The 14,651-nt window shown below is 35.7% G+C and overlaps 1 protein-coding gene and 2 long non-coding RNA genes across 11 annotated transcripts; 1 reads left to right on the forward strand and 2 right to left on the reverse strand.

The window, feature by feature from the left end:
* The first annotated feature begins 1,896 nt into the window (after positions 1-1,896).
* Positions 1,897-3,443, forward strand: LOC117326979 (immunoglobulin superfamily containing leucine-rich repeat protein-like). Its single transcript, XM_033883785.1, has one exon. It carries the CDS (start codon positions 1,972-1,974, stop codon positions 3,181-3,183), a length of 1,212 nt encoding a protein of 403 aa, XP_033739676.1. The 5' UTR covers positions 1,897-1,971; the 3' UTR covers positions 3,184-3,443.
* Positions 3,444-3,742: 299 nt separating this feature from the next.
* Positions 3,743-8,779, reverse strand: LOC117326980. Of its 9 annotated transcripts, XR_004532550.1 has the most exons (5): positions 8,609-8,779; positions 7,986-8,098; positions 6,210-7,550; positions 6,072-6,135; positions 3,743-5,992 (listed from the first exon to the last, which is right to left on the reverse strand). It is a non-coding gene; the product is annotated as an uncharacterized LOC117326980 (long non-coding RNA). The 9 variants fall into 9 exon arrangements; XR_004532544.1 differs by having other exon boundaries at positions 3,743-6,135; XR_004532546.1 differs by having other exon boundaries at positions 6,072-7,550.
* A 1,239-nt stretch (positions 8,780-10,018) lies between these two features.
* LOC117326982 lies at positions 10,019-12,373 on the reverse strand. The gene is made up of 3 exons (XR_004532551.1): positions 12,333-12,373; positions 11,071-11,183; positions 10,019-10,637 (listed from the first exon to the last, which is right to left on the reverse strand). It is a non-coding gene; the product is annotated as an uncharacterized LOC117326982 (long non-coding RNA).
* Positions 12,374-14,651: the final 2,278 nt, after the last annotated feature.

The raw sequence follows: 14,651 nt of genomic DNA on the forward strand, positions 1-14,651 counted from the left end.
TGTAGTTTGTATACATATCATAAAACAATCTACTGTTACCAGGACCAGACCAATCTTATACCAAGTTTCCCACAATACAACGGAACCCTCAAACAGCTGGAATTTTATGGGGAGTGGATTGTTAGAAACTTGGACAAAAACTCGTTCTCTGGCATAACTTTAGTGAATCAGCTAGAACTCGAGAACTTTGGATTACAACATTTGTCATGTGATGTGTTTATTAATGTCGGACAGGAACTGACCATTCTAAACCTGGACAACAACATGCTGACTCATTTTCCTGCATGCTCGGTCAAAAATTTGTACCATCTGAGAGAGTTGACCTTGAGTAAGAACTTCCTCACCTGTATTCCTGAACACAGTGTACCTAGTTCCTTACAACACCTGGACGTATCGTACAACCAAATATATACAGTAAGTTCAGTCATATCTACAGATGTCTACAACAAAAACCAGCTGAAAACTTTCAACATCAGAGGAAATAAACTTCATAGGATCAGCAAGAATGAACTGCAACAGTTTTCTAGCTTAGAATATCTTGACGCACGAGAAAATCAGCTTGACTACATCCAACCAAGGTCATTTGTAACATCTGGTGGTCACCTTACGACGATTGATCTGTCCCAGAACCAACTGTCCGGTGATGTTTGGCCATGTCTGGAACATTTACAACAAGTGAGAAACCTCAACTTGTCACACAACTGGATAGATCGTGTCGATGATAATGTGGTGTCCGGCATGGGAAATCTACAGACATTAGATATCTCATACAACTTGGTTTCTGAAGTCGGACCAGCATTTGGTCACCAACAGACTTTACGGGCTGTGCTATTACATCATAACCTGATCACCAAGGTTACCGAGGACATATTTGCTGCTGGAACAATGTTTATGAACTCGTTTGATCTTGACCTGTCCTTCAATCTCCTGGTCAATGTAGATCTGACCATTCTAGATTGCTTGGATTGTACACTTTTAATTCATCACAATAAACTCCATATGATGCGCCTCTCCTCCAACCAGAACAGCACCTTCAGTCTGATTGACATCTCCTTCAATGTACTAGATACAATACCTCCATATCTACCTACATGGACTAACTTTGACGGATCTCATAACCCATTTTCTACGACAAGTGTGATGGACTTCCTCACTCATTTACCAGACCGCACTACCGCACATGATGTCATTCTTAAGAACACAACGTTTCTGTGTAAACAAACCTCTATCCCAGAGATTAAGATTTTCTCTCAAATCACACTGGACTTAGCAGACAACTGTGTTCCTTCTCAATTCTTATGTCAACTAAGATCAAATGTGTCCAGTCTGTACGAAGTAAGTATTTATCTTGACAGAAATGGAATCGAGACACTACAGGAATGTTCACTCAATGTATCCATGTTGTTGCTGTCTTTGAAGGGCAATCACTTGAGTTTTCTGAATGAATCTTTTATCTTAGAGGAAATGCCAGATCTTGCATACCTTGACTTAGCTGAAAATTGGATGGATTCTTTAAATTTACATACTCTAGCTGGACACAGGAAATTATTACATTTGAATGTATCCCTAAACAATGTACAGGAACTCCCCACCATACAAATGTATGTACCAAGAAGCTATGGGGGAACAAGACTTTTTGATGTTTCCTCCTGTAATATTTCTAGTGGAAATACTGTCCAATATGAATTACAGGATGATTCCTTTGGTTTGAATTTTGTTGTAGATATGAGCAACAATAGCTTAAAACATGTCATTCCTTTAAGTTTCAGAACCTTATCCTTTTATGTATATCGTGCCACACTTCATTTCATATCTACTGACAATCACATAGAATCAATTAATGATACAATAATTACATTTGATTACTTAATTTTTTTGGGGGGAAAAATTGTTTTCGATTTTAGTAGAAATGATGTTAAAAGTATTTCAAAGTTATTTCAATGTTGGCATCATGTTTACGTCGGGCATACCATGATAAATGTTACCAATAACCTACTGACAGAATTCCTCACATGTGATTCCCCTGGAGACATTTCCTGTGTACAATTTGTATATTTGGATTTCTCCCATAATTTCCTCCAAGCCTTCCCCAACAATAATGAAACATGTATACTGGGCAAAGTTGTGATGTTAAATGTCAGTCACAACAGATTCACAGAGATACCAGAACCGATTGCCAATTCCTCTTCTCTCCAATACCTGGTTATGGCCTACAACAAGATCTCCACAATAATACCCAGGGCTTTTGTTGGACTATTTTACCTCAAAGAACTGGATCTGAGCTTTAACCGCCTGACAGTATTTCCAGAAAGCATCAAAAGTCTATCACGGTTGGAAAAACTTAATCTGGCAGGAAATCTTATCCTGACGGTCCCTGATGCTGGTTCCTCCTTGTGGCCACGTTTGTCTGTGTTCCAGTTCCACGGTAACCCTCTTGTCTGTTCCTGTTCCACAGCCTGGCTGAGAAAGTACACCCTCACCACAGACCTGGAACAGTGTAGTTATCCCGTGGAGCGTAAGGGTAGCGCAGTGACCTGTCTGGCAACCTTGCCTTGTGATACAGGTCAAAGCGTTTATTCATCAAAAGCAAATATACAGGCATGTAAGACTGGATTAGTGCTTACAAATGAGAACCAAAACCTAAAATGGGACCTCCCATCAGGAAGGGTACAAACTACACCACAATCCCAAGCCAATGTTGAAGTTTTCAGGGACTGTATTCTGGTAGCCAACTTTTCATCAGTAGGTGAGGATACGTGGGAAGTTTCGTATGACAGTAATGAGACAGGAGATCTAGTGTGTCTGACACTGTCGGATAAAACCTGGATTAGTAACATCAGGGAATGTCTTGTGTTGGATCCAACAGGGGCTCGGCCAACAGTGGCTACAGAGCAAAATTCTGATCAAGAGGAAACTCAAACATCACACACCGCCCACAATGCAGTGATTATCACACTCTCCATACTTCTGGTTGCTGTTATTGGTACTGGACTAGTTATCTATATTGTATGTAAGAGACGTGGAACTGTTACCAAACACAGGGGAACTGTACCAACCATATCGGGGCAAGAAAATACAGTATATGAAAACTGCAACGTAGGTGAGACGTCATTCAGTGGCGGTCCTGTTGCTAGCGAGGAAGACAAACATTACTATGACTCTCTCCATCCCTCAAACACATAGACGTTTAAACCTAAGACGTCACAGGAAAGCTGACATAAATCTTGGGTTCCTTCAAAAATGACCTCACTTCCAACATTATACAGAATTTAACTCTTCTGACCAGCACATATGAAACCATGGTCATTTGTTAAAAAGCAGGCTTTTTTTTATTTATTCAATTCTGTGGTTAATAACAAAACTAACTCAAATCCAAAAAGATGGGTAGGACAAGCTCAAGTCAAAACTTTGGAATTATAAATTATAACAATAAGCAAAGTAAATCAAACACCAGCAAGGGGGGGGGGGGGAGGGCTGGACCCCCTGAATCCACTAGTGATGTATCATAACTGAAGTCAGTTGCATTAAGGGAGTATGTACCAGTGGCTTCACACCTTGTATTGGGTACAATGTATCATTACTTAAATCAGTTGTGTTAAGGGAGTATGTACCAGTGACTTCACACCTTGTATTGGGTACAATGTATCATTAATTAAATCAGTTGTGTTAAGGGAGTATGTACCAGTGGCTTCACATCTTGTATTGGGTACATGTATCATAGATACTTAAATCAGTTGTGTTAAGGGAGTATGTACCAGTGGCTTCACACCTTGTATTGGGTACAATGTATCATTACTGAAGTCAGTTGTGTTAAGGGAGTATGTACCAGTGGCTTCACACCTTGTATTGGGTACAATGTATCATTACTTAAATCAGTTGTGTTAAGGGAGTATGTACCTGTGGCTTCACACCTTGTATTGGGTACAATGTATCATTACTTAAATCAGTTGTGTTAAGGGAGTATGTACCAGTGACTTCACACCTTGTATTGGGTACAATGTATCATTACTTAAATCAGTTGTGTTAAGGGAGTATGTACCAGTGGCTTCACACCTTGTATTGGGTACAATGTATCATAACTTAAATCAGTTGTGTTAAGGGAGTATGTACCAGTGGCGTCACACCTTGTATTGGGTACAATGTATCATTACTTAAATCAGTTGCATTAAGGGAGTATGTACCAGTGGCTTCACACCTTGTATTATGTATCATTACTTAAATCAGTTGTGTTAAGGGAGTATGTACCTGTGGCTTCACACCTTGTATTATGTATCATAACTGAAGTCAGTTGTATTAAGGGAGTATGTACCAGTGGCTTCACACCTTGTATTGGGTACAATGTATCATTACTTAAATCAGTTGTATTAAGGGAGTATGTACCAGTGGCTTCACACCTTGTATTGGGTACATGTATCATAGATACTTAAATCAGTTGTATTAAGGGAGTATGTACCAGTGGCTTCACACCTTGTATTTGGTACAATGTATCATAGATACTTAAATCAGTTGTGTTAAGGGAGTATGTACCAGTGGCTTCACACCTTGTATTATGTATCATTACTGAAGTCAGTTGTATTAAGGGAGTATGTACCAGTGGCTTCACACCTTTTATTGGGTACAATGTATCATTACTTAAATCAGTTGTGTGAAGGGAGTATGTACCAGTGACTTCACACCTTGTATTGGGTACAATGTATCATTACTTAAATCAGTTGTGTTAAGGGAGTATGTACCAGTGGCTTCACACCTTGTATTGGGTACAATGTATCATAACTTAAATCAGTTGTGTTAAGGGAGTATGTACCAGTGGCGTCACACCTTGTATTGGGTACAATGTATCATTACTTAAATCAGTTGCATTAAGGGAGTATGTACCAGTGGCTTCACACCTTGTATTATGTATCATTACTTAAATCAGTTGTGTTAAGGGAGTATGTACCTGTGGCTTCACACCTTGTATTATGTATCATAACTGAAGTCAGTTGTATTAAGGGAGTATGTACCAGTGGCTTCACACCTTGTATTGGGTACAATGTATCATTACTTAAATCAGTTGTATTAAGGGAGTATGTACCAGTGGCTTCACACCTTGTATTGGGTACATGTATCATAGATACTTAAATCAGTTGTATTAAGGGAGTATGTACCAGTGGCTTCACACCTTGTATTTGGTACAATGTATCATAGATACTTAAATCAGTTGTGTTAAGGGAGTATGTACCAGTGACTTCACACCTTGTATTATGTATCATTACTGAAGTCAGTTGTATTAAGGGAGTATGTACCAGTGGCTTCACACCTTGTATTGGGTACAATGTATCATTACTTAAATCAGTTGTGTTAAGGGAGTATGTACCTGTGACTTCACACCTTGTATTGGGTACAATGTATCATAGATACTTAAATCAGTTGCATTAAGGGAGTATGTACCAGTGGCTTCACACCTTGTATTATGTATCATTACTGAAGTCAGTTGTATTAAGGGAGTATGTACCAGTGACTTCACACCTTGTATTGGGTACAATGTATCATAGATACTTAAATCAGTTGCATTAAGGGAGTATGTACCAGTGGCTTCACACCTTGTATTATGTATCATTACTTAAATCAGTTGTGTTAAGGGAGTATGTACCTGTGGCTTCACACCTTGTATTATGTATCATAACTGAAGTCAGTTGTATTAAGGGAGTATGTACCAGTGGCTTCACACCTTGTATTGGGTACAATGTATCATTACTTAAATCAGTTGTATTAAGGGAGTATGTACCAGTGGCTTCACACCTTGTATTGGGTACATGTATCATAGATACTTAAATCAGTTGTATTAAGGGAGTATGTACCAGTGGCTTCACACCTTGTATTTGGTACAATGTATCATAGATACTTAAATCAGTTGTGTTAAGGGAGTATGTACCAGTGGCTTCACACCTTGTATTATGTATCATTACTGAAGTCGGTTGTATTAAGGGAGTATGTACCAGTGGCTTCACACCTTGTATTGGGTACAATGTATCATTACTTAAATCAGTTGTGTTAAGGGAGTATGTACCAGTGGCTTCGAATATTCACACCTTGTATTATGTATCATTACTGAAGTCAGTTGTATTAAGGGAGTATGTACCAGTGACTTCACACCTTGTATTGGGTACAATGTATCATAGATACTTAAATCAGTTGTGTTAAGGGAGTATGTACCAGTGGCTTCACACCTTGTATTATGTATCATTACTTAAATCAGTTGTATTAAGGGAGCATGTAGCAGTGACTTCACACCTTGTATCATGTATCATAATTGAAGTTAGTTGTATTAAGGGAGCATGTACCTGTGACTTCATGCCTAGTTTTTATGACCATAAAAAAACAAATATTGTCCACATTTTCCTGTCGCATTGATAATAGATGTCCAATATTGATAACATATTGAATTACATTTTTTGCATCCTATTAGTCAGAAATAACCAATGAAATAGGAGTTTTTGATGGGAAACTCACATTTCTAGATTATATAAAAAAATTGGGACCAAATCCTATCATTTTTTAAGAAGAAGGATTTTAAAAGTTATTTGCAATATTTTCTCTATTGGGCCCCCTCTCTTATTAATGGCCTCTGGGGAAATGCATCTCCTCATTTATACATTGGGTCTCCTTTGCCCAATAATGCATTTTATCTAAACCATTCTCTTGAACCAGGGCAATTTAAAGGACTCGCACAACTAAATCAGCCAATCAGCTGGTGTTTCACCTGAACCAAGTCCTTGAGGGAAATGTGTTTCTTGTGTTTGTAGCTGTTTCTCCAGAGTAAATAACATAAGAAATGGGTACTTTCTGTATACGAGAATAAAGAATAGGGTCTTGAGGTTTGGAAAATCAAAAATATACACTCCTACCGAAAATAGATTGTCGTAGGATGTAAAGGTGTAAACAATTTAACATAATTATGAATTGGTGCTTCCAAATTATTTTTTCATAGAAATAGTACATAGTACATGTATATAGAAAGTAGAACAGCACAATCATACTTTAATAAGCACAAAGCTTCTATTGCAAAAAGTGCTACATGTAGCTGTAAATAGAATAGGATTACCGCTTAAATATGCATGTTTACACTATCGATGCTTATTGTTTCATAATGTTGTTATTGTTGTAAGATGAAGTTGATTTAAAAAAAAAAAATTTCAATCCCAAAATTCTTAATAGAACTGGAGACAATTACCACTGTAATGACAATGCACTATAATTTGTCTGTAATCTTCATGACTGATTGTTTAATACTGTACCATCAGAACAAAACGCAGTTTGATGTTCAAATTGATTGATTATTATTGTAATATTATTTATAGTAATTTAAAAATTGAATCAAATATATTCAACCTCTGAGCTGAAACTCTGTTGAAGAATTTGACAATTCATTGATACATATTGACATCTATCATTTCATTTCTGTGTACATTAGAGTATTACATGATGTACACAAACCTTCAGGTTCCAGCCATATTTGATGTGAGCGACCTTTGAACCTCAAGACTTTCGACTCCAAGGAGGGACAATACCTGGAAAAATAGAATAAATTTCTGATCCTAAAACATAATATACATCAGTCAAAATATATCATACAAAATGTACCTTGGGAATGTTTCCATGACAACTAAAATTCTACTTAAAAATACAATGTTGAGCCTTGTTATATCATTATTTTAAATGAAATGTTCTTGATCAGGCAATTTTCCTTGGAAAATTCAATTTATATTCATATCATCTAATAATATAATTATTGTACTGCTTGCATCTAAGTTTCAGAGATTTTTTTTTATAATATATACATCCATATGATCATGAGATGGTAACTTATGTTAACTCAGATTCTAATGTAAATAAACAGATTTATATAACGTGAATATTTAGTGGCGTTATCTGTTCAGGAACGTTTAACTTCTTTTTCTTTTTAATTTTCCTGTTTCAATGAAAAACTGGGAAAATGTCCCTACCTTGGACCATTTATCTCTTCCATGACATGGCGATTCTTGTCAATGGTTTCCGCGACAATTTTGTCTACCTTTGGATTTGTGTATGTCATGTGACAGTCAACTTGTTCATTCGCCTGTTAAAAAAATATCATAATATTTTCCTGAAATGTTCAGATATGTACATGTATTGCATATTGTACATAAATCTACAAAACAAAATTTGATCCTTAATCCAGTTCTTGTAGTTAATGAAATCTGAACTTCAAAATAAAATTTTAATGATTTTCAGATAATTGAAACAAGATAATATATATTATATAAAATTATCCTCTTTCCAAGAATCTTGACAAACATCATCTGTACATCTTTGATGACATAACAATGTTGTGAAAACATGTAATTTGTAGTCAAAAGCAACATTGTCTTTTCAGTTTTCTGGTTTCTAAAGAAAATATTTCCCTTTGACCCCTAGAAGTGACCTTGACCTAGTTCGAGTACAAAGTTGTTAAGAGTATTACATACCCAACGTCATGTGATTACACTATTATGAAAATATATCATGGGATATATGGGATCAAATATTCTGGACTATTGCACAGACAACCATGATATACTTGTTTTATTACGTATTCACTAAAACACACTTAGAATTACGGACATATCCACTTTACTGTAGGCCTAGAAGTCACCATTATTCGGTCGTAAACTCATCCTGTACTCTGCACGACGGGTAAACATAAGATATGGTTAATTGAGTCGTCCACTAGAACACCAATGTAGCCCTGTGTTCGGTCAATTGTTAGACCAGCTTTGTTCTGTACTTCAGGAGCAGCATTAATACCTGCCAGTATACCCTGGAAGTTATACAAATCCCTGTCATTAAATGACTGTGGCTGCTCATAGGATGTTAAACAATACAAAACAAAACTTCCTATAACATTGTCATGATTATGACACATTGTTACACTTAGACTAAAACATAATATGTAAGATACATGTAATGATAAAAATACATGTCCTTATAATTAAGCATTGATGTCATTTTTTTTTTAGTTTCATCGGGGTATGAAACAAATTTTGTTTGCAAACTGTATGAATCCTACAGAAGCCATGCATGTACATGAATATAACAAATTAAACTGGGACTTAATTAAGCTGGTTATTCTATAAATAGCCTAGACAACAATTGGGGGAAGTTGATTATATAAACATACAAGAGGATTATTTAATTTTCCTCAGGACTTTCTGTCATATTAAAAGTAAACCAAGTGAGACAAGACAAAACTATATAGGCCACCCTCTCTAGACCTCACCATTACATACATCATATTGTGTGTGTGTTGGGGGGGGGGGGGGGGGGGGGGGGGTGGTTGGTTGGGGAGAGAACCTCCCCAATGCCTACCCAGTCTTAGAACAATTACCCTATTTTGCCTCCCTTTGTATACTTCAAGTTTGACAAAGATTGCCTGCCCCAGCACATACCCAACCTTAGAATAATGACCCTCTTTTACACTTCAGGTTTGACAAAGATTGCCCGCCCCAGCACATACCCAACCTTAGAATGATGACCCTCTTTTACACTTCAGGTTTGACAAAGATTGCCCGCCCCAGAACATTCCAAACCTTCGAATGATGACCCTTCCCCCCCAGTACAAACCAGATTTACAAGGATTACTCTCCCCCTATATGACAAAGTACACTGTATCGAAACTTACAAGGTCTACCCTCTTTTGCCCTCCCACGTACATACCAGGCTTTACAAGGGCTGCCCTCTCCAGTTCTTTTATACATTGTATGATCCTGACCTTGTCCTCTTCAGGCATGGTACACCCGAGGCCAGCAGGGTAAACTAGCTCATTGTTGAACCTTGCCATGGGCACACAAACAGAAAGTTACATACAAAGTTGTAACAACAATAATTTAAAGTCAAAATGAATGAAATGTATAAACATGTATATCTACATCCTGTTCAAAGTGATAGCTTTAAAATACTGTAAACATGTTTATTTAGGTATACTCAAATCTCAGTTCATCTCCAGATTTTAACAATTTAACATAATTATGAATTGGTGCTTCCAAATTATTTTTTCATAGAAATAGTACATAGTACATGTATATAGAAAGTAGAACAGCACAATCATACTTTAATAAGCACAAAGCTTCCATTGCAAAAAGTGCTACATGTAGCTGTAAATAGAATAGGATTACCACTTAATTATGCATGTTTACACTATCGATGCTTATTGTTTCATAATGTTGTTATTGTTGTAAAATGAAGTTGATTTAAAAAAAAAAAAAATTCAATCCCAAAATTCTGAATAGAACTGGAGACAATTACCACTGTAATGACAATGCACTATAATTTGTCTGTAATCTTCATGACTGATTGTTTAATACTGTACCATCAGAACAAAACGCAGTTTGATGTTCAAATTGATTGATTATTATTGTAATATTATTTATAGTAATTTAAAAATTGAATCAAATATATTCAACCTCTGAGCAGAAACTGTTGAAGAATTTGACAATTCATTGATACATATTGACATCTATCATTTCATTTCTGTGTACATTAGAGTATTACATGATGTACACAAACCTTCAGGTTCCAGCCATATTTGATGTGAGCGACCTTTGAACCTCAAGACTTTCGACTCCAAGGAGGGACAATTCCTGGAAAAATAGAATAAATTTCTGATCCTAAAACATAATATACATCAGTCAAAATATATCATACAAAATGTACCTTGGGAATGTTTCCATGACAACTAAAATTCTACTTAAAAATACAATGTTGAGCCTTGTTATATCATTATTTTAAAAGAAATGTTCTTGATCAGGCAATTTTCCTTGGAAAATTCATTTATACTCATATCATCTAATATAATTATTGTACTGCTTACATCTAAGTTTCAGAGATTTCTTTTTATAATATATACATCCATATGATCATGAGATGGTAACTCATGTATTAACTCAGATTCTAATGTAAATAAACAGATTTATATAACGTGAATATTTAGTGGCGTTATCTGTTCAGGAACGTTCAACTTCTTTTTCTTTTTAATTTTCCTGTTTCAATGAAAAACTGGGAAAATGTCCCTACCTTGGACCATTTATCTCTTCCATGACATGGCGATTCTTGTCAATGGTTTCCGCGACAATTTTGTCTACCTTTGGATTTGTACATGTCATGTGACAGTCAACTTGTTCATTCGCCTGTTAAAAAAATATCATAATATTTTCCTGAAATGTTCAGATATGTACATGTATTGCATATTGTACATAAATCTACAAAACAAAATTTGATCCTTAATCCAGTTCTTGTAGTTAATGAAATCTGAACTTCAAAATAAAATTTTAATGATTTTCAGATAATTGAAACAAAATTATATATATATTATATGAAATTATCCTCTTTCCAAGAATCTTGACAAACATCATCTGCACATCTTTGATGACATAACAATGTTGTGAAAACATGTAATTTGTAGTCAAAAGCAACATTGTCTTTTCAGTTTTCTGGTTTCTAAAGAAAATATTTCCCTTTGACCCCTAGAAGTGACCTTGACCTAGTTTGAGTACAAAGTTGTTAAGAGTATTACATAACCCAATGTCATGTGATTACACTATTATACAAATATATCATGGATATATGGGACCAAATATTCCGGACTATTGCACAGACAACCATGAAATTGAGGCTAATTCCTCAGATTAGGAATCTGCACTTATTGAAAGTGTCAGATCGGTTGATTGTTCGGACTGGGTGAAAGGCCTCTTAAAACAAACAACAATCAGTGATTGTTTACAACCGATGTAACGTACACATAGTGTCATATTGCCATTGTTGAATTAAATTATGTAATTCAATTCAATGTTTGTATATGCATGAATAATGCACAATGACATCTTCTCTGTAATATATCTTTTAATATTATTATTTTTCTTTTTTTTGCATTCAACGGCAATATCAAGTAGAATATCTACAATCCGGAACTCTCTACAAACCGGCTTTATTTTGTGGTCCCAAAGGTGTTCGGCTTAGACAGAGTGCACTGTACTTGTTTTATTACGTAATCACTAAAACACAGTTAGAATTACGGACATCTTGACTTTACTGTAGGCCTAGAAGTCACCATGACCATCGTTGACGTTGTTGACATCTCACAAAACCTTACAGGTGCTCAATAGTTTGCATGTGACCATACGTGTTCAAAATATAGCTTATGTATATATAGTTAAGGAAATGTTTAAATCAAATGCTTTATTTATGTAATAAAACAAAATATGACAAGTTGTATTAAAATGTACTTGATTGTTTCGTCAAAATGTAATACGATATAAAAAGAATAAATCTAAACTCACTGAGATCCACACTCTGTCATTGGTAAAAGAGAAAGGTCGTGGATGGCCATCTGCCTTCTTTACTTCAGTCTTAGAGAATTCAACAGTCATTTTATCAATCAATCTATCTAGCTAGCTAGAACCCATGTCCAGTAATAAGCCCACCTATATCCTTTTGCTGCTAATAGCTAATACAGTCTACCCTCGTTATATATTCACATCATTTCATCTATGGCAGTTATTGCATATAACGAGGGTGGCGATAGTAGCAATACTCAACCTTTTTTTCCCTTAACATGTTTATATCTAAACTGTATTTTATTATGTTATCAATGTTTTTTTATTACAAAACAGAAAACAGATTGAAAATCGGTTGAAAAACTAATTTTCTATGCGATTTATAAGAAATGAAAAATCCACTGTCCTAAAATGGCATTGTTTCAAATATAGTCAAACCTGTATTAAGCGACCACCCAAGGGACCGACAGATATTGGCTGCTTAAGACAGGTGGCTGCTTAAACCAGGTTGGCCAGAAATGGCCTGTTGCCTAATTCTTTTTTCAACAGTTTCTTAAATTTATCAAATTTTAATGCGCTTATCGATATTGATAACAATATACCATGTACAAGTGTATTTTGAAATGAAAACCAACAAAGATCAAAGTTTTGATGAATTTGATAAAAATACCTGACATGTGATCATCGCGGATGTCTACTTCCGGACGCTACATACAGGACGATACAACGACTTGGGGCAGATTTTTGTGGCCGTTGACGGGTTTAGACAGGTGACCACTTATCTAAGGTTCATTATATAGTGTTTTCCATCGGGCAGACCACAGACTGGCTGCTTAACGGAGGTGGCTACTTATATTCAAGGTGGCCGTTAGAGCAGGTTTGACCGTATACAAAAAACGCGTACTCCATGACTTGATAAGTTTAATATGATTTTGTTTGTATAAATGGTGTAAAAATTGGCCAATTGTAATATATATATATGCAAACTAAAAACAGAGCATTCTTTTATTTTCATGTAAGATATTGCAGGTAAATTGTTCCATTATGCCCTTTTTAAGTGGAAGTTACTCCCCTTCTTAAATTTAAAAAAAAGTAAAACTTGAAAGTACCGGTATATAGAAATAACATCTCGGTGAAGCTTTAACCAGAGACATATATACAGTATATACTGTGCATATATGTCTCTGCTATAACACAATTCAATTAATTGACAAATGTGTTTTTTTATATAATTTTATTTCATCTGTTACACTCATTTTCATTGGTTGGAAAATTAAGGTTATTTCTTCATAGCCCGACAAAATTTACGTCATTTTTAATGACGTAATACACGTAGAACTACTTTTGACGTCGTCTGCTTGCGACTATCAATGTGTCGTTCAACGTCGGATATTTTCGAATTGGTTATCGAACAGAATATCGATTATAAAGTCATCGGAGATACGAAAGCTCTATCAGAAGCTACAGTCGAGAATGTTCTGCAAACCAAAAACGTGTAATCAGCAACACTTAAGCTTCGATAACCAATCAAAACTGCGGCCATAATCAAAATGGCGTAGGCCCACTTGTGGCCGCGGAAAATACAACTTGCCTCTGATACTGTCCAACTCATACGCCTCCTCAATTAGCAATGTTCTGTCATCGGGGATGTTTTCCAACTCATCTTTCAATAACTGAGTGTTTAATTTTCCTCACAAGGCTCTTACATATAAACAAGCATTCCAGTGTTTCTGATTTGTTAGCCTACAGCACCGTGAGTAAACCGTTGACTGCGTCCTCAGACTAGTGCGAACTGGATCAAACCGGTTCGGCATGATCGTTTTCGCGGGAAATTTTAAAAGCGGCACAGTTATTGGCCCCAATGAACCGCTGGTGTAATATTGATGCGCCGCACATCAATCTATTAGAATCTAATTTGTTAAAATACATTGAATAAATGAGGGTTTATGTAGACCTAATAAGCATTGTTTTTAGTTATTACAATAAAATTATAAGCATTATTCTCAATTTATTTTTGGTTTATGAAGTCATAGACAAAAAAACGGATGGGCATTCTTTTTCATAGACGCTGCTTCGCGTCTATGAAGAATGCCCATCCGTTTTTTAAATAAATGATAGGCTAGTAATGTTGGTATGTGATACACTGCAGTCTACACAAAGAAAAAGTTGCTGCAAATGCGTACATTCAAAACTATGTCAAGTTGACTTCGACTGGACGTCAAGTTTTCATCAAAGAAATGGTGTGTTCATCTGTTATTGTAAATGTTTCATTTGTTTACTATTGATGCTTAAATTTATTTTTTTTTTTTTTTTTTTGTGTAA

Source organism: Pecten maximus, chromosome 5, assembly GCF_902652985.1.
Source record: "Pecten maximus chromosome 5, xPecMax1.1, whole genome shotgun sequence".
NCBI lineage: Eukaryota > Metazoa > Mollusca > Bivalvia > Pectinida > Pectinidae > Pecten > Pecten maximus.

Coding starts and splice junctions, on each gene's coding strand:
- LOC117326979 (XM_033883785.1), top strand. CDS start 1,972: ATGATAAATGTTACCAATAACCTACTGACAGAATTCCTCACATGTGAT.